The sequence below is a fragment of the Alosa sapidissima genome, chromosome 2, assembly GCF_018492685.1.
Source record: "Alosa sapidissima isolate fAloSap1 chromosome 2, fAloSap1.pri, whole genome shotgun sequence".
Taxonomy (NCBI): domain Eukaryota; kingdom Metazoa; phylum Chordata; class Actinopteri; order Clupeiformes; family Clupeidae; genus Alosa; species Alosa sapidissima.
The window spans coordinates 26,728,925-26,748,983 of record NC_055958.1 but is presented as its reverse complement, the minus strand read 5'-3'; the positions used below and the strand labels follow the sequence as shown (position 1 = coordinate 26,748,983).

Below are 20,059 nucleotides of genomic sequence, written 5' to 3'. Positions count from 1 at the left end.
CATCCTTTCGGCAGCTTAGATAAGGGGAGTTTCACTATTCCCCTTGGTGTCCTTGAAGGACACTTAAAGGATATAGAATGCAAATATAAGGCTGCATGTATTGTACAGCATGTGTACATTTGACAGTTATATGCTATGATGATATATGGTATGTTTATATTTATAATAATATTTATTATTATTATTATTATTATTATTTATAATAATATATTGAAAAATGTAGGTGGTTCAGTCTGTGCAACATATGAAGCACCTGGCCAGGTATATTTATTAGGGCCAGCTGCTGTTCATTGACCTTGTACAGGTGGAGCATACGTCTGAGATCGAGAGTGGGAGAATCTGCTCATCGGGTGGTGTATTTGGCTTAAGGATGACCTTTTTACCCTGGTCAAAGTGAGCATGAAAGTAGTTGAGCTCACTGGGGGAGGAAGACCGAGTTGGTTGGGGACACAGTGCTGGGTGGTTTTTATGTCTGTGATTGTCTGTCTGTCTGTCTGTCTGTGACAGTGGGAGTCAAATACTAGTATAAAAACCCAGTGTAAGCCTGGTTTCACAATGTTTTTGAGGTTTTTGTGGTCGAGCCTGCTGGCTTCCAAAGCAACATGCTTTCAATAGGTTGTGACATTTCACTTAGCAACTGAGGCAGAAGATGAAAGCATCGCCCTGGCAACGTGCCCCTGTGTGTCAGCCGATGTCCTTGGGCCACGCAGGTGGGATCGGGCTGAACATCTGTGCAGCCATTCTGAGTACATGACGCCTGATTTAAAACTTTCCAAACAGCCAAAGGGTCTTAATTTATTTGACAAAAAGGATGTTTATAGGCTGACTGCTATAATATGGAAATATAAACTGTTTTAAAGGTGCATACCAGATATTATTTGTTCTGTATCCTTATTGTAGGCAATTGCTGTTAGTTTTGCATATAATATACAGTAATGCATAACAATACAATAAAATAGGTAAAGCTATTGATGAACAGAATTGCAGTTATATAGCAGTTATGTATCCTCATGTGCTTATTGCAAGTCTAGAAACATTTATTTTTGTTGGTGTCAAAAAAAACAAAAAACTATTGCCTGTATTGTTATGTTAATGACTCATAGCTTCCTGCAGACTATATAACCCCACCTGACTGTAATATGTAGATGCTCTTGGAGGGCCTGAGTTTTAGAGGCAATCACGATCTATGCTCGTTTTAGGTGTAGTGGATGTTGGATCAGAAGCATGTCTGCAGTTGATTTCAGTGGAAGGTGTCTAGAGAAAATGGTATACATAATGCAGAAATAAAGGTTTGTACTGGAAATGCACACCAATGATAACCATTTTTTTCAAAGCTACCACTGTAAGGTTGCCACCAGGTGGCAGTGTTGGGCTACATAAGCACAGAGAGACGCAACCCTCAATTCTGCCTTTGAATTGCAGTCATCAAATCTCAGTTTGTGAAATGAGTTACAGTGGCCTTGACCAGTTCTTGATGACATGATTCTCTTGCACACATTGGTCAATGTTAGGATGCTGCGGCCACTATCGTCCTCAGGTTTAACACATCAGACTGTAGACCTGTTCACCGGGCGTGTCCTTTTGTCTCCAGCCAGGTGCCGGTGTTCGTGCAGATCCAGCAGAAATGGCGGCGCATGTACACCGGTGAATGCCAGGGCTCGGGTGTGCGCACCGACTTCGAGATGGTCCACCTTCGCAAGGTCCCCAGCCAGTACAACCATCTCGCCGGACTCCTGGACATCTTCAAATCCAAAATTGTAAGACAAATCACTGTCTGGACACTGTGTAAGCTTAACATGCATTTCTTTTGTGCTGGAGATTTATGCTAGACTCCTCCCCACCTAGGTCATGGATAAAAATTGAGACATATACACCCCTCTGTCGCAGGAATAATCCATCACTGTTGGTTTATTCACCTGAATGTAGCACCTAAGAAAGAGTTCACAAGCCTCCCACCCAAAAACTCAGTAGCTGGAGGTGTCCTCAGCTTGATAAATGGTATGCTGTTCACATATGAGTAGCTGTGAGCCAAAGGTGCTGGGTTTGGGCTCAGCCGCACCACCCCGAGACTGCCCTCATCTGTCACACCGCTGGGCTGTCGCAAGATGGCAGACCGCAAAAGAGGGGCCGTGAATCTGCTGGGGGGTGGGGGTGGCTCCGGGAAGAGCCGGGTCATATGTACCTGCAGGGCATCGCTCAGAGAGAGCTAATAGAGTCCCCAGGTTAAAGGGTGGAGCCCCTTCTTGAATATTATTAACATTCAAAAGATGCTCAGTCTTGTTTCAAACAATATTACAAAACCACAAAGGCACATATTAAATTAATTTAACCCTGGCAGGCAGGTTGTGCATTATTCGTGTAACCACCAAGGCTTTCTGAACGGATTGTCTGTGTCGTTTCACATTCAGCTCGTTACCAACGAACAAAAGAGAGACTGTTTACGTTTGTCCTCCTCTCTCTCTCTCTCTCTCTCTCTCTCTCTCTCTCTCTCTCTCTCTCTCTCTCTCTCTCTCTCTCTCTCTCTCTCTCTCTCTCTCTCTCTCTCTCTCTCTCTCTCTCTCTCTCTCTTTTTGTTTTGTCCCTTTCACCTTCTCCTATACCCACCAGGGCTGCCCTCTGACGCCGCTGCCACCCATTAACATTGCCATCCGCTTCACCTACATCCTTCAGGACTGGCAGCAGTACTCCTGGCCACAGCAGCCCCCTGGTGAGTAGTGAGTGATGGTACTGGTGATGGGCGGGGTGGTGGTGCTGGTGGGGAGAGTTGGGTAGGGTTAGGAACCGCCTTGCTCATGGCCGCAGCTGCACGCAAGCTCAGCTGCTGTTGTTTGCTGTTGTTAGACTTCTTTGCAACAGCAGTTAATTCCTTGAACAGAAATCATTGACTCCAATAATTGGCGAACGAAAATAAAAGTGTTATGATGAACGATACAATGAAAATCTTACTGCCAATTAGATTCTCCAATTATTAACTATTGTGTGAAGATTTTTCTAATGCATGTGTGTGTCGTAAAGACGAGCAGTACAGCGGTAGGCTGTATAGATATGTTGTAAGATGGTTCTGTTGCTCTCATGGCAGACTTCGATGCTCTCCTTGCTGGAGAGGTGGGTGGAGTGGAGTTTGGAAAGCTGCCTTTTGGGGCCTGTGAGGATCCAATCAGGTTTGACTTTTTCTCTTTCTCTTTCTCGCTCTCTATCTCTCTTGCTCTCTCACTCGCTCTCTTTTTCTCTCTATCGCTCTCTCTTTCTTCCCTCCTCCCGTCCTCTCTCCCTCCACTTTGTAGAATGACATTTCCCCAGGAACTACAGAAATATTGATGAAACACGTGACTTGTGTCTGTATGTACTTTATCGATGCTGAGGTGTAAAAACTATCAGGAGTCTTAAGGGTCATTCACACCAAGAACGACAACTATAACGATAACAGCAAAAAGTATCGTCCCAGCTAATATGAAGGACAATGTCCACACATAAACGATAACGACAAGAAGAATGATATTGTTGGGGATCACTTTCAGAGCAATTTTGTGAATGATAAAACGCAGCCAATCAGAGTCCATCAAATTGTATTTGCACTTGCCCTTAGATTAAAAAATGTTCTATTGCATTGATTGTCCTTGATATGAATATTCTCAGTTAAAGTATTTGATGTCTTCCCTGTGTCCTTTCCAGTGAGCTCCACCTTGCAACCACTTGGCCACATTTGACAGAGGGGATTGTGGTGGATAACGATGTGTATTCGTGAGTACATGACCATGTGTATGAAGGCCTCCCTCTCTTCTCTTTACTGGAGTCTGGGAGGTTTCATGTACATGTACACTTACAGTTACATGTATTCCTTTACTCATTTAGAAGATGTTTTCATCCAAAGTGACTGACGAGTGAGGAATGATCTACTTAATGTTAAATTGCTCTCCTGCTACTGTACACCTTGCTGGCTTTAACAACACTGTTCGAACACTTGACATCAAAGTTAGGCTGTGTGAAGAAAAAAATGAGAGAGGGATGAAATTAATTCACAGTAAATTGCTTTCCACATCTGTGTCTTGTGACACCAGGCTCGGTTATCTGCCCCCCTCCCCTTTTTTTTTCTTTTCACATCGGTGCTCTTTCACAAGTTTCTCTCTCCCATCTGCACCCAGCGTGCTTGCTGATGCTAGAGAATGTTTCTATTTTCAAGAGTGTCGGACATATTTTTTCACTTTTTAACAACTAAAGTAGAGAAACAAGTAGGGCCAGGAAGTGGAGATAATGTAAAGGGAACCTTGTATGGGCAGCAGATGAGAGAGCAGTTGAGAGGGTTGATGGTGGTATTTATATATTCCGCACCAACACTGGCAATCACAGCCCCAATCCCAGCTGCATGCTATTTATTTCTTGTCTTTGGCTGCAGTCCTAGTTGAAATAGATATTAATTGGAATTGACACACGAAGGGAGTTGTATCTAAAGGTCTTTTAATTAAGACGATGATAGCTACTTAACGCATTTTTGTGTCCAATTTTTTTTCCTAGCTGACAACTTTTTTTCCTAACTATTTTGTCTACTTTGTCAACATGGTGGTTCAGTTGAGTAAAAATGGTTTGCGTGTTGTGTGCATGTTTCTTCTCAGTGACTTGGATCCTCTTCAGGCTCCTCATTGGTCCGTGAGAGTACGCAAGGCGGATAACCCCCAATGCTTGCTGGGTAAGAAACTTCACACCCATCTAACTGGAAGGGCACTCCGAGGAAGTTGTATCTTGCAGGTTAAAAGATGAAAATAAATAGCTGTATCTGCTATCTTGTTCTGGATCCACTCAAAAACATTATGTATGGGTCTTCATTGACTCCATGCTACACTCCTCCGCCAAGTTTTATGAACACGGCCTAGTAGTCTGTACGTTATTCTGCTGATTAACAAACAAGCAAGCAAATGGCCCCAACCCATAACGTCATTGGCTACTAATAGTAGATTTGATGATGATGATGATGATGATGATGAGGACAATAGAGTTGAAGTTTGTGTGGTTGATGGCAGAGAGGGGGATTAAGGATGATTATGATGAGGATGATGAGGATGATGACACTAGACTTGATAATTACTTTAGGTAGATTGTGTCTCTGGTTTGACTATATGCATAAACCTTGAATGTTCCTAAATGAAATGAGCTGAGGTACTGTGCCATGTTGCTCTGTTGCTAGGTGAGTTCCTGCTGGAGTTCTATAAGCTGTGCCAGCTGAAGGAGTCTACTGAGGAACTGCTGGGTAGAAGTGCCGGGGAGGAGGAGAGCAAAGGTAACGCATCAGATCAACCCGTTCCCTGTGTGTGTGTGTGTGTGTGTGTGTGTGCGCATTTACTCGAGACGCTCACTCTGAGTCATGGGCTGCAATACACACTGAATCATCAGCTTAGTGCTCTCCGCCAAACATGTCGCATATTTTAATGCGATTACCACCACTGAATAATATCAGTGATATGCAAGGTGGTTGCAACACAGCAGGCGAGCGACAATTTGACAGAACGGGAGGGGGAGAATTGCCGTGATAAAAAACGAACATGGTCATGCCCCCTAGGTGTTTGTTTTCATCATTTAAATAATCACTAGGTCCTTTTTTCATCACTAAATGTTTAATGTCGTTCTTCTCAAAGATTGTCTATGGTGCAGTCCTCTTTTTGAGTCTCTGAATCTGATTTATGAATATCATTGTGGGTCTGTATTTGTTTAGCCTGTATCACTGTTGAAGACAGAACTCCATGCACCTCGTGTGTGTGTGTGTGTGTGTGTTTGTTTGTTTGTGTGTTTCCTTGTCAGAAAACGCAGACATAAGCCACGCGCTGTCCAAACTGACCGAGCCCACGACTGTGCCCATGTCCAAGCTCTCCGTGTCCAACATGGTGCACAGTGCTCGCAAGCGCATTCGTCGCCACAGGCGTGTTGACGAGTCACCCCTCAACAACGACGTCCTCAACTCCATCCTGCTGGTGAGAGAAAACAAACAAACACAGACCCATTGTTAGGAATTAGCGTGATGATTACACACTGAAATGACATGAAGCTGGCTGCAAATACTGTCTTTGAGGGCCCAGAAGGCCAAGTAGGAGATCTGGTAAAAAATGAGAGCCTTGCTAGTTATTGTTGCAGTAGTAGGCTTTTATAATAATATCGATACTACATTTAACTTAAAAAGTGCCTTTCATGACACCCAAGGTTGCTATACATATATAAGTAACTATGAAAACTGATATAACAGTTGGGGGGGGAAATCACATGACAGTATTGACCATAGGGCCAGTCTGTAGAAAGGTCAGTGTCTTGGTTATTCACCATTGGACCAGTCTGTAGGAAGGTGAGTGTCTTGGCGATTGACCATAGGGCGGTCTGTAGGAAAGTGAGTGTCTTGGCTGGCTTCTGCAGTAGGCTGGTAATGAGGCAGACAAACTCAGAAAGGAAGGAGAGCAGCAACAGCAGTAGTGTTGTTGTTGGTAGGAGTGACACTTCCATTTCAACGTCAATTGACATCTAGAACCTCGGTGCACTGACGTAGGTGGAGCTTCCCTAGACTGCAGAGGTGGACAGTGCCAAAGCTGAGATTGACAGCGGCGGTGAATATGCACTCGGTAAACATTGTAGGCTCGTCATGACAAAAACTCTGCGACTCTGTCTGTCTGCAGTCAAGGCAGAGCAGACTGTCACAGGAGATGCCCCACTGATAGCATACAGCCACCCAACACGTCTGTCCACTCGTTAGTCGGTCTGTCAACCGTCCGGTCAGCCGCCGCAACGATCAGGAGCAGGAGGAATATGTCCAGTCGTCCGACAGCTGAGCAGAACAGCTTCCACAATGGAAGGAGGAAGCTAGACAGTTAAAGTTGGATTTAGTCTTGAGCAGCAGAGCAGTAGACTATTACATCACCAGATGTGCTATTTTAGCTCTGAAGCCCAGAGCAGTTGTTTATGTTCTCAGTGGGGTAACTTAGTTGGCAATATGCAAAATTAAATAATTAAAGAAAACCACACACAAAACATATGGAAAATGTGTAAATAAGTTAAGAATTAAGAAATAAGATACAAATTAGAGATCGAAAACAGCCTAGACAGAGTGACACACAGTCTCCAGAGTCTCCATTACTAGGCAACACGTTCTGGTGTTTACACTGTTTGTGTTTCTGTTTGTTTGTGTGTCAGTATCTGTTCCCAGATGCAGCAACAGACAAGCCTGCTGATGCAATCGCGGCCAAGGCCAAACAGGGGAACCCTGACAGGAAAGCAGAGCAGGAGATGGAGCCGGATGACTATGTACATGCAAATCGCTTATCCCCCAAACAAACTGTCACTGCAACCCACAGCTTATGAGAAATCACTTTTGTCATTGCATATGCAGATATTTCAGCATTTATAGCTTTAGGCTTAAGATGGCATTGCAGCTGAATTGTCATTAGAATTCACAGTATAGTCCAGGCTTGAATTTAACATAAGGAGATTATGGCAGATGGATTTTTGTACTAATTGCTCAGTAAAATTCAGCTCCCCAGAAAGCTACTTAAGGAAATCTGACAGTTAACTACAAATGTAGGTGCTGAGGTATAAAAATGCCCATTTTTTCCCTTCCCCTCCTCCTTCATTTTCTGTAAGAATAATTGAACAGTGTAAATATTTAAAATTGTAAGATTATTTCAGTTTAGCATTATAAGATCTTTAAGTCTAGGCCTTTTCAGTTCAGTCCTCTCCTCTCCTCTCCTTTCCCCCTCTCAGAACTTATTCAACCAGTTCAAGTCTGCGCCCTCAGACAGTCTGACGCATCGTCTGGCCCTGTGCATCTGCATGGTGAACTTCTACCACGGGGGCGTGCGTGCGGTGGCTCACCTCTGGCAGGAGTTTGTGCTGGAGATGCGCTACCGCTGGGAGAACAACTACCTCGTCTACGGGTAACGGCAACCCTCTCTTAAAACAGCCACTCCGAATACCTCGAAATGATGGACACATAAGAGACGCACACACAGTATGGCAAAGTCCATTGGCCGTTAAAGTTGTTTGACTCCTGGGGGGAAAGCGCAGCATAGTGGCGGCATTACCTTCCCACATCCCATCTGGGCCTGGTGCCCATGTCTGGCTCCGGCGTGAAGTCGTCTCTCGACCTCACTCTACCTCTCTCTCTCTCTCTCTCTCTCTCTCTCTCTCTCTCTCTCTCTCTCTCTCTCTCTCTCTCTCTCTCTCTCTCTCTCTCTCTCTCTCTCTCTCTCTCTCTCTCTCTCTCTCTCTCTCTCTCTCTCTCTCTCTCTCTCTCTCGCTCTCTCGCGCCTCCTGTTGCATCCCCACTGTACACTCAAAAAAGTCCCAAAAGACATAATCTTCAAAGGTGTTGGCAGCCTGTACTCATGTTCTCCTGCGGTCCTCTCTTTCAGTCTGGCCAGTGGGACTCCGGACCTCAGGTGCTGTCTCCTCCATCAGAAGCTACAGGTGACCACTGCCCTCATATCACACTTAGTTCATGTTCAAGGTATGTCGGGTGATGTGATGTGTCCTGTAGGAATGAGGAAGTGTACCTTTAAAGTTGTAGTGGTTGTGAGCGCTTGTTTCATTTGCTTGCACTTATTTTGTTGAGGTTTGGGGAATGTGATTAATGAGAGCACTGAGTGCCTCATTAAGGTTGGTATTGCATCTTTAGCATTCTTTTGGCCGACCCAGAGCTTCAGCTGAAAAAGCCATCTCATGTGTCCTGCGTCTTGGGTTGCCATTTGGGTTTGTTTTGGTGCGTCCTTATCCACACTGCATCTCTATGAAGATGAAAATGACTAATAAAGGCAAAGAGAAGGCGACGGAAACAGTGTGTGTGTGTGTGTGTGTGTATTGTAATGGGATGCAGATGTGTTTAACTGCAATCAGCAATCAGCTTTCCCAAGCCGTTTGGTCATCAACTGGAGTGCTTAACTGGAGCACTTCTCTCATTCTCTCCTTTCCTCTCTTTATTCTCTCTGTCTCTGTTTCTCTCTCTCTCCTCTCTCTCTCTTTATTCTCTCTCTATCTGTCTGTCTCTGTTTCTCTCTCTCTGTCTGTTTCTCCCTCTCTCTGTTTCTCTCTCTCTCTCTATCTGTCTCTCACCCACATTGGCATGCAGTAGTTAGATGCATGTTGTATGCATGGCCTACTCCACCCTTGTGAAAGTGAAAAGATCTAACGAGCAGTGTTCTACACGTCCCCCTAGATGCTGAACTGCTGCATCGAACGCAAGAGGGCCCGAGACGACAGCCGCCAGAAGGGCGTTTCCCCCGAGGGTCCCCGGGAGCGGAAGGTGTCGGGCCCGGAGAACGGGCGCCTGCCGACGGAGAGCTCCAGCAGCCTGTCTCCCGGTGGGGCGGCGGCGGCAGCGGCCGAGGTGTCGCCCGGCAAATCATGGGAGTCGTGGAGCGACAGCGAGGACGAGTTCTTCGAGTGTCTGAGCGACACAGAGGAGCTGAAAGAGACGCCTGCCGATGGGGCCAAGGAGACCGGCAAGGCCAAGCCAGAGGGCCGTCTGCAGCCCCACGGGAACCTCACCCTGCTCAACTCAGACGAGCCCCTGTACATCCCAGTCACGCAGGTACTCTATTGATCTATCAATCTATCAATACATCGGTCAATCAATACTTCAATCAATCAATCAAGCAATACATTAATCAATCAATAAGTTAATCAATACATCAAATAATCAATAAGTTAATCAATACATCAATCAATCAATTCATTAATCTATCAATTTGTCAATCCAGTTATCAGTTTATCAATCTGTCAATCCATCTATTGATCAATCAATCAGTTCATCAATCAAACTTTATCAATATCACTTTTCATACAAATCCAATCACAAATTAAAGTGATTTAAAAACAATTGACAAAAAGAAAGCATATACCTGCATTTCACAAGGAGCTAAGACTTTTATTCCCTGTATCCCTGTAACCTTTTGGTCTAAAGCTGTTGCAAATTGCTGCATACTTTTTCTTTTAATCGTTATTCTGAGAATGGTAGCAACACTACCAGAGTTTTCTTTTTGCTAAATTATTGATGCATCAATTGATGCAGAAAATCTGGTGTTCAGCCTCAAAGGCCAATGTAATGTATATTAGAAAATGTCTTCAAAAACTGAAAGGAATTAGTCTACCAACCTCTCACTGCCCAACATCAGGCTACATCATTAACAACTTTGTATTTTATCACTGCGGCAGAGTTTGGATGCAGGCAAGAACTCAATTTAGAATGCATTTGGCACCGCCTAGCTCTCTATCCTCTCCCCCGCCAACAATTAACACTACTTAGTTAGAGCCTGTGTAGAGGAGCACTGAAGCGATAACCTTTTTACAGAGCATGAATATTTGAATTAGGACAAGGCTGGTAGTCCAGATTGATACGAATTATATTTTGTGTGGTGTGAACACCATATTGTTAGACTGCTTGCTTCTGCGTTCATTTATCATAAATAATGTCCTTTGATCAGTCCTAAACCTTTGGAGGCCTCTTCTGCGCCAGAGGTTTGTTGGCAGTGGAAACAAATTCAGAGCAAAGTGCATACTTCTGAGGCTAATCCTACTTTATCATGTGCTGCAACAACAACAACAACAACAACAACAACAACAACAACAACCGGCCCAGACGACACCACTGCAGCCCCACAACAAGCCCCCATCGTTTCATGCGCACAAGGACACCTGGTATCGATCGCGGGGGTTTGGACTGTGCCTCTCGCCTTTTCGCCCCAGCTGTCTGAGTGACGGTGTGTGTGTTAGTGTACGTGGGCACATCCACCTCCACCTCATCAATTATACAGGCGCCCTGTGTTGTTAGGGCTAATGAAGGCTAACGACTGACCCCTCTGCATAATGAAAGCATGGTTTTTCATCAATAATCCCGGAGATGCTGAGGACAGGACCGAGCCCGAGCCAATGCACCAAAGGGTAGAAGAGCGAGCATCATGACCACGTATGGGGGGGGTACATCATGACTACGTATGGGGGGGGGGGGTGCGCATCATGACCACGTATGGGGCGGGGTGCATCACATCTACGTATGGGGAAGTGCATCACGACTATGTATGGGGGGGTGCATCACGTCTACATATGGGGGGGTGCATGGGCGGATTATGAACTTTCGGGCCCCTGGGCCCAGATGTGTTAAAGGAGAATTCCGGTGTGATATTGACCTAAAGTGTATTGAAACATGATACCGAGTGTGAACGTATGTCTCATAGCCCATCTCGGCTTGTCCGGCTTGACAAGACGATTTATACAGACAGTATCTTCACGAAGTTTAGCGTTTGCAGCCGTCTTGGATTTAGTCACGATAAGTCGAGTGTCGAGTAAGAATGAACAGGTATGATAAGGGATCAGATTCCAAAAATAATTCAGTGGAAATGCATGGATTCCAGTTGCTGCTACTGGAAGAAACTGGAATCCATGCATTTCCACTGAATTATTTATCGTGACTAAATTCAAGATGGCTGCAAACGCTAAACTTCGTGAAGATACTGTCTGTATAAATCGTCTTGTAAGTAAACTACCAGTGCTTTGACAAGTTCTCAATGTCTCGTTTTAAATGTCAGGGCCCTCGGAAGTCTACCAATGAAGTGTGGAGATACATTGAGCCTCGTAAATGGGTGTAAAACAGTGATTTATTTGCATGGCTAGCCCGATGCCGAAGCACCACTATTGAAAAAGCTGTTGGTAGCATCGGCTAACTAGCGCCAGATTTTGGAGTGCAGGGGACAAGCCGAGATGGGCTATGAGACATAGGTTCACACTCGGTATCATGTTTCAATACACTTTAGGTCAATATCACACTGGAATTCTCCTTTAAGGGCCTCCCAATAATTGTCGTATATGTGGGAGGGGGGGTTTGGGGGTCCTCCCCCAGAATTTTTTTTAATTTGTTTGATGTGATTTCCTGTATTCTGGTGCATTTTGGGGATGGTCAATACTACATTCAATCAGATTCATAGCCTACATCCTGATTTGTTGATATTGAGGCAATGATTCCATGCAAAAGCTTGGGCTTCAGGGCCCCCTGACCCCATGGGCCTCACGTCTACGTATGGGGAGTGGCATTGGGAGTCATGTAAAATGAAATCAAAATGTAGGCAGTCAGCATTTATGCCCTCACCATTAACATCAACTGCATCCGGCGGCCATCATTTCCATGTCCATCATGTTCTTTCTTTCTTTCTTTCTTTCTTTCTTTCTTTCTTTCTTTCTTTCTTTCTTTCTTTCTTTCTTTCTTTCTTTCTTTCTTTCTTTCTTTCTTTCTTTCTTTCTTTCTTTCTTTCTTTCTTTCTTTCTTTCTTTCTTTCTGGTGTTAATGGTCTATTAAGTGTCCGTGGTCCTTCAGATGGCCCCATCTCTTATTGTAGACTTGTTTGTGTCTGGCACTGTTGCAAGCTTCTTAATCCACCACACATCCATTTGTTCCGTTATGCTTTATCCCTCCATCTCTCTTGCTCTCTCGCTTTCTCTCCCCGCCTCTCTATTTAGCTGTTTTGGGCGCTGTGAACATCTGCCACTGCTGCTTGTTGTCTGATCGTCACAGGTTTCAGGTGGGGGACCTGTCACTGGTCTGTCTGCACATGTAGTCCTGACATCTCTCAACTGTAAATTGTGTGTGTGTGTGTGTGTGTGAGTATAGATGTCTATGTGTTGTTGTGCTGGTTGTGTGTGTGTGTAAATAAGTGTACGTATGTCTAATGTGTTTGTGCTGTGTGTGTGTGTGAGTGACTGCGCATTTATGTTTATGTGTTGTTTGTGGGTGCTGGTGGTTTGTGTGTGTGTATGTGTGTGTGTGTGTGTGTGAGTGTGACAGAAGTGTTATGGCACGGTGATGTGGGTGTTTTAGATGCACGTTGGCGCCACTTCATGTCTAATGAGGCGACCGGCATTGGAGTCTCACTTTCTCGGCTTTTAATTAGTCTCCTGATGAGGTGGTGTTTCTCCAGGCTTGTCTGGCCTATTTATACCCCCACCCCCCGCCAAACCCCCTAACACCCAACCCCCCTGAAGAGTTTTGCGAAAGGGTCCGTTGACTTGCGGTGATTTTTACATGCACTTATTTTTTATTTTTTTATATCAGTAGATGTCGCCTTGAAACATTTAAACCATTGTCTGAATTTCAGTGCGCTCAGAGAAGAGAACAATCAGTAATGGAATTCAGAAATGGCATGAAAGTAGAGACCCCTTTCTCTGACAGGCACAACTAGTCATTATTGTTCACTATAAAGCAAGGCTACGGTCTATTCCCCACACTTTCTGTAGACATTTTCCTAACCTGTCTACATCCAGCTGGTTACAGCCACAGGAGATGCTGCATAGCCTGCCTGGCACAAACAGCAGGATCGGCTTTTGTCTCAGCCATTGGACTGAACGCAAGGCGACGGTGTGCTAAGAACACTCTAGCGCTGTACCACTCGTATGAAACAAATAAAGAAAAAAGAAGAAATGTGAAGTGCAAAGATGAGTGAAAAACAAAACTGATTGTTTTGACATTTAATCCGAGCTAAATCCTTGCTGGCAGACTTGGCTCTATTGCTGTTTTACCATGACAACAGCTTGTCTCGATAGAATGTCACAGTCAAACTATTCTATTGTTTTACTTCATGCGTATGGTGCAGTTGCACAAAAGACAAAGCAAAAAAAAGATCCATTTCCATTACACTCCATTTTACATTTGAGCATAATGTTCTTCTATCTCGGGTCATCTGAACAGTCATTAAACCGCAGCAGACGCCTCGTGATGGAGAGAATAATCTAAAAGAGTTGAGCCTGGAGCTTGCTAGGCTCAGCCACATTAGAGCGGCTTTGTGGATGACAGGCTCCGTCATAGGAGGGTAACTAGGCATGTTTGGCTGTTCAGGAGGTAGGGGGTGAGGTTGGATGAGCTCCTCTGGAGACAAGCTAAATGAATGGGGAGGCCTGCTGCTTAACAGACAGGAGGATGTGCATGGTCCAACCCCAACACCTGTTTGACTTGCCTTTACCACGATGACATCTGTCTGCATTTAAAGTCGCTCTAAGCCCAAAGGAAACTGTCTCTCTGTCTTGTTTTTTCTGCCTTCACTCTTGCTGTCTCTCTCTCTTTCTGTCTTCTCTCTCTCTCCCTCTCTCTCTTTATCTCTTCATTTATTATCTAACCCTCCTCATCCCTCTCTCTTCTGTCCGATCCTTTATCTTTACCTGTCCATCTCTCTTGCATAATGTTATGCATAATAATTATTCTCTCTACCCCCTTCCTCTCTCTCTCTCATGCATATTCTCTCTATCCCTCCCTCTATCTCTCTCTCTCTGTCTCTCTCTTTCTTACTATCCCTCCCTCTCTCCCTCCATCTCTCTCTGTCTCTTTCCATCCCTCTACTTTCTCTCTCCCTCCATCTCTCTCTTTCTTTATTTCTTTCTATCTATCCCTCCATCTCTCTCTCTCTCTCTCTCTCTCTCTCTCTCTCTCTCTCTCTCTCTCTCTCTCTCTCTCTCTCTCTCTCTCTCTCTCTCCATGTTCTCAACCTATCTGCAGGAGCCTGCGCCCATGACTGAGGACACTCTGGAGGAGCAGTCGGAGGTGTTGGCCAAACTGGGCACGTCGGCGGAGGGAGCCCACCTCCGTGCCCGTATGCAGAGCGCTTGTCTGCTCTCTGACATGGAGTCCTTCAAGGTGGGGGACCCTCCAAACATCTCCTTAACATCCTTAACAGTCCTTACCATCTGCAGAGCACCAGATCTTGCATTAAATGAAAAATGTCAATAGCATGTATCAATTCGCACACTATACATTTGAACTGATCTCTACGAACAATTTGCTAAAGCATTAAACAATAGAAAATAATGCATAGAATTACTATACACATGCGCATAGAATTGAGTAACTGATTTAAAGAATAAGTCGAGTATTGAGCTTGAAAATGGTTGGTCTAAGGCTCAGCTCCGCACTGTTTGCTCAAGAGTGTCGAGGTCAGTGGTGCTACACCACATTTCGAAATAGTAATTGGGCTCTTTCTGAGCAGCGGTGTGGTTAAGGTGGCATTGTGCACAGGGTGACAGTGGTGGCCTGTCTGACGCGCCTGATTGTGTCACTGGAGAATGATGCAGGCTCACTACATTTGTTGGGAGATGTGGAGCTGTGGAGCGAGCTGTTTTTTATAGTGCGGCTTATTATTCACTGCGATCACTGAAGTATGCCTTTTTTGGATGCTCTTGAGCACGATGATAGAAAGGAGAAAATGACCTAACCTTGCCCTGCTCAGCCAAAGAAGATGGTTAGTGGTTCTACAGGAGCAGTACAATAGGAAAGGTCATAGAGACAGTCAAAGTAGCTACCTTCAAATGGATAAAACGGGTGAAGGGCTTCGCTTCCAATTTGTAACGTTACAGTAAGTGTGCCACTTAACAAATCAGCATGCCGTAATGCCCTGTGGTATATCTTTATGGTAGCCATAGAGTCAGTTGACACGGCTCATTTACCTTCCCGTACCCATCATGCCAGTGTTATTTTTAGGAATGTGACTGTTCTGTGGGCCATTCAGCCAGTGGCCCAGTTGCAGAATCCCAGAACGCAGGTGCAGCCAGAAAGCGTCTGTGTAAGCAAATCACTGAGTGCTTACTTTGAAAAGGAAGACTGAGATGGAAGACTTGTTTTTCCTCTTTCTTCTTTTTTAGTAAGGGCCAACTCACCTGTATTTTTTGTGTTATTTGTCAGAGAAGATGGTTCAGGTTAAATGACATGTAATTAGATAGAACGAGCTGGACTGTCCATTACAATTACACAAGGACTCAGACTGGGCTAACACACTAAGATTTAAAAGAACATTTATGGTAATGATTTTGCTCATCATCCTGGTTCAGGCAATTATTTAAAGTGCAATGGGAGAGGGAAAAAATAGCATATCTGCGGTGACCACATGCCTTTTAAGTTACCAGAAGAGATTTCGTGTCTTGTTTGGTCATTAAGACCTTCCTCTGAAGAATCTCTTTGTTCTTTGCCCAGAGGTGGAAAAAGCCCCAGCCTCAAAGCTTCTGAGTATCTACACATGCGCCCGCGTCCTAATTGATTTGGTGGTTGGGGAGAAACTAATAGATGTATGGGTATAGAATGGGAGGCGACAGCAAGCAACTGAAGTGACGGTTCATTTCATTTTTAGAGGCTTATTAACTTTTGGAGGCCCTTTATCCAGTCTCTTCTTCTAGCCCCTCTCTCTCTCCCTCTCTTTCTCTCTTTCTAATGGCGCTAAATGATCTGCTTTTGTTATGCCGTTGGTGGGTGCTCAGGGCTTCTCGTGCATCAGAGAAGATAGGAGGACCCCCTCACCGCATTATGCGCTAATCACACAGTCTTTCTGCCGCACCCCTTAATTTTAGCTAATGGCATTTACTGTCGCCACTAGTGAGTTCGAAGCTCTTTAGCCGTGCGACTTTATTTCCTCGTCTCTTCTCTTCTATTCTCTTCCTTTCTTTTCTTTTTCTTTTTCTTCTCTTTTCTCTTTTCTCCTGTGATGATGAGCTCGTTTCGACTGCCCCACAAAATGCTCCAGTTTCCTTGCCCGGGCGTGCCGCCCCATCTACCCTTCCTCGGCAAAACTGCGGCGCTCGGAGTAGGCAGGAGTCTGCAGTAAATGGCCCCCTTAGCTGAGAATGGCCTCTATATTTAGACAGGAGGAAGGCCTGTAATTGTGCTTAGCCAAGCATCATTTGGCATTTTGGCTTTAATTACCATGTCCCTCTGGGTAGAGAAGCCAGTGAGTCTTGGTTATGATGAATGGTATGGCTTATAGATATGACAGTGCCCTCTCCTCCACCACCACCACCACTTCCACCACCACATCACCCACACACCTACTCGCCCCCTCCTCTTCCAAGCCCTTCTCAATACCTTCCTCCCGATAAAAAACAAGCGAGAGGGTAGTATCCATGTCTGTGTGAGTGTAAGGGGAAGTGTGTGAGCGAGCAAGGCCTGATTTCAACACCTGCATCTGTCCCGCCCCCTCACCCCTTTCTACTTCCTTGTCCCTCTTCCCTTTCCCCTTCTCCTGGTAAACACATTACACGAGAGCGGCTCACTTTAGTAAAACTTCAGATCATTATGTCTTGTTCTCCTCCACCCTGGTAATTATTGGCCGTAAGAGTGTGCGCGCCTTCAGCAGACAGACAGAAAAGGTCACGCTGGGAGCTGAGAGTGTGTGTGTGCGTGCGTGCGTGTGTGCGTGTGTGTCGGAGATTCGTCAGCTAGTTCATTTGGAGCACGGTGGCTGACACCCTCACCGTGCTCATTGCTCACAGTTTGGGTGATTCATGCGCTGTCACCGGCACGCCACTAAGAGACCTGAGCCCCGCTATGTGTGCACTTCATTCACTCTCCATTCACTCCCTGGAGCCATCCACAAGACCTCATACTGTCATCTTCTAGTCCTCTAGCCATCGGTCACCGCCACCGTTTAACCTCTGCTCTCTTCGATTTGACCTTTGACCTCTGGGCCTCTTCCGTACTGGTAGGCGGCGAACCCCGGCTGCCACCTGGAGGACTTTGTGCGGTGGTACTCGCCCCGCGACTACGTGGAGGAGGAGGCGACGAACGAGGCCGGCCAGACGGTAGTCAAGGGCGACCTCAGTGCCCGCATGAAGATCCCGGGCAACATGTGGGTGGAGGCCTGGGAGACGGCCAAGGCTACACCCGTGCGCAGGCAACGACGCCTCTTCGACGACACCAAGGAGGCCGAGAAGGTTTGAGTTTTTGGATATGATGCTGTACGCAATAACTCCTTGTAATGTGTATCTTTTTTTTAAAGGAATGTTATATATTTCTGCCTCAAATATTATGAAAGCATAGTCTCGCTCACAGGTTTACAAAATGTCTCCAACATTGTTTAACAATTTATGTCTTATATATGTCTCTTTTAGACAAAAGACAAAATAACGTTCTTTAGTTTTATTTAGATTTTTCTGAAATAATTCCAGTTTTCCCATACCGATATTGCGAAGACTCACTGACTCACTGCCTATCTTTGCACTGCCTTGCATTCTGTTTATGACTAACCCAAACATTAGCTCTCAGCATTGTTCATTTCAGCCGTTTCCGCTCCTTGTTGGAAGCCTTGCACTGCATTGCCTCATCGTCTCTCCCCTGAAAACAGCAGCGGAGGAGGGAGGGAAGGACAGCCGCGTCTCCGGAGTGTCACTTTCGGACACCCTGTTGAACGCTTTCAAAACAAATTTAGCTAAGGACATGCCTGCATATCTAGTGTCAAAAAAGGGTGCTTTAAAAAAAAAAAAAGAAAAAGGGGGTAGGTTGTGGGGGAGGTGGGGTGTGTGCTGTAACTTGAGATGGCAGAGGTGAAATGCAGGTAGCGGTCACCGAGCTTTGCATGAATGTGGACCCAGCCATCATCCAATCAGGAGAGCGCGTGTGCACGCGTGTCGAAGAAAGTGGGTTAGAGCATAACGTCTCCCTGTCAGGGGTCCGCGGCGTTGCGTCGCGCGGGACTCGAGGAACGGTTCGGGGGAACCTTGCCCAGCTTGAAGGTCGTCATCTCCGACGTCCTTCAGCATCCTCCTGGGCTCAGCTGGGGGAAACTCCAGGTGCAGGATTTAGTCTGAATTAATTTGCTGATTTTAATTTATTTTTTTCCCCAACTCACCCCTCCCTTTTTCCATTTTTCCTCCCCTCCTCCTCCGACCTCCTGCGAGTTGTCCTCGGAGATGACTGAGGCGCTCATATTTTTCCAGTCCTCTGATTGCAGTCAAGATCACAGCCACAAGGAGGTCACCTTGCTGTGGAGGGAGAATTTGTGCCTTATGCCAGAGAGCCTAAAGGCTTGTATGTTATTGGGGACATCAGTTTAGAATATAAAAAAAAAAAAACAATAAAAAGAAGAAGGAAAGAGAAAGTGAGAGCAACCTTAAACTTTCCGGCCTGGAAACAGAATTATCACACTGTAAATATGGCTGAGTAAACGCAGGGGGATTCGGTTGATTACATTTCGGGTGCCAAACGTGCTCAATGGTGTGGCGCGTCGTGAAGAGGCACTTGGAGCGGAGGGAAAAAAGACGGGTTGCTGAAGAAGTGCTTTTCCTCTGTTGTCATCCACACAAAAGCACCAGTGCTTCAGCTCAACTCTGCCTGGTTTCCACAGATGCGCAGAGTATACACACACACACACACACACACACACACACACACACACACACACACACACACACACACACACACACACTCTCTCGCTACTCTGGAGAGACTCTTGACCCACAAAAGCCACCAAAGGAAAAGCCTCTTCTGTCACCATGTACACACTACACTACCCAAAACACACACACACACATACACACACACACTAGCACACACACACACTAGCACTAGCACACCCAGATGCTGTTGTTATGTGTGACCCCTGCCACTCTCTGCTTCCTATAGGTGCTACACTACCTGGCGGTGCAGAAACCAGCTGACCTCACGAGGCACCTGCTCCCCTGCCTGCTGCATGCCGCCGTGCTCAAGGTCAAGGAGGAAGGTGAGGTCGTGTAGGAAGAGACAGTACGAGAGAGAGAGAGAGAGAGAGAGACCGTATGCATGTGAGAATGAGTAGTGCATGTTGAAGAGCTGTTGAAAAGCTGAAATGGTGTTTTGTCCACTCTTTCTGTCGTTCTCTCCTCTCACACACTCTCCTCTTACTCTCTCTCTCACACACGTTCTCCCTCTGTCTGTTTTGCTCTGCCTCTCGTCCTCTCTCCTGCCCACTCCCGCTCGCTGCCCTTCCCAAACACAGAGGCCAAGGAGGACATCTTGTCGGTGCGTAAGGCCATGCAGCAGATGATCTCCCATGCCAGCAAGCTTCTGCGCCACCCCAGCCCTGACTACAAGAAGGTTGAGGTGAGTGTTTCTTTCTCTATCTATCCCTCTCCATCACCCTCTCTCTCTTTCTTTTGCTCTCTCTCCCTCTCTGCCCACTTTCTCCTCCTCCATTCCATATGCTCTCTGTCATTTGTTTCAGGCCATGTGCTCTTTCTCTTCCTCCATTCCATATGCTCTCTGTCATTTGTTTCAGGCCATGTGCTCTCTCTCTCTCTCCCCCCTGTGTTTGAAATGTCC

General features: G+C 45.7%; 1 protein-coding gene across 2 annotated transcripts in view; it reads left to right on the top strand.

The window, feature by feature from the left end:
* rab3gap1 (RAB3 GTPase activating protein subunit 1) overlaps positions 1-20,059 on the top strand; it is a 33,922-nt gene that overhangs the window by 5,354 nt on the left and 8,509 nt on the right. For both annotated transcript variants that reach the window (XM_042084723.1, XM_042084722.1), the window contains exons 7-21: positions 1,592-1,757; positions 2,608-2,707; positions 3,080-3,161; positions 3,673-3,741; positions 4,611-4,684; positions 5,180-5,272; positions 5,791-5,960; positions 7,165-7,275; positions 7,732-7,904; positions 8,382-8,436; positions 9,182-9,556; positions 14,501-14,638; positions 17,470-17,697; positions 19,385-19,481; positions 19,737-19,840. In XM_042084723.1, coding sequence (XP_041940657.1) covers positions 1,592-1,757; positions 2,608-2,707; positions 3,080-3,161; positions 3,673-3,741; positions 4,611-4,684; positions 5,180-5,272; positions 5,791-5,960; positions 7,165-7,275; positions 7,732-7,904; positions 8,382-8,436; positions 9,182-9,556; positions 14,501-14,638; positions 17,470-17,697; positions 19,385-19,481; positions 19,737-19,840 — 2,035 coding nt within the window. The remainder of the gene's footprint in view (positions 1-1,591; positions 1,758-2,607; positions 2,708-3,079; positions 3,162-3,672; positions 3,742-4,610; positions 4,685-5,179; positions 5,273-5,790; positions 5,961-7,164; positions 7,276-7,731; positions 7,905-8,381; positions 8,437-9,181; positions 9,557-14,500; positions 14,639-17,469; positions 17,698-19,384; positions 19,482-19,736; positions 19,841-20,059) is intronic.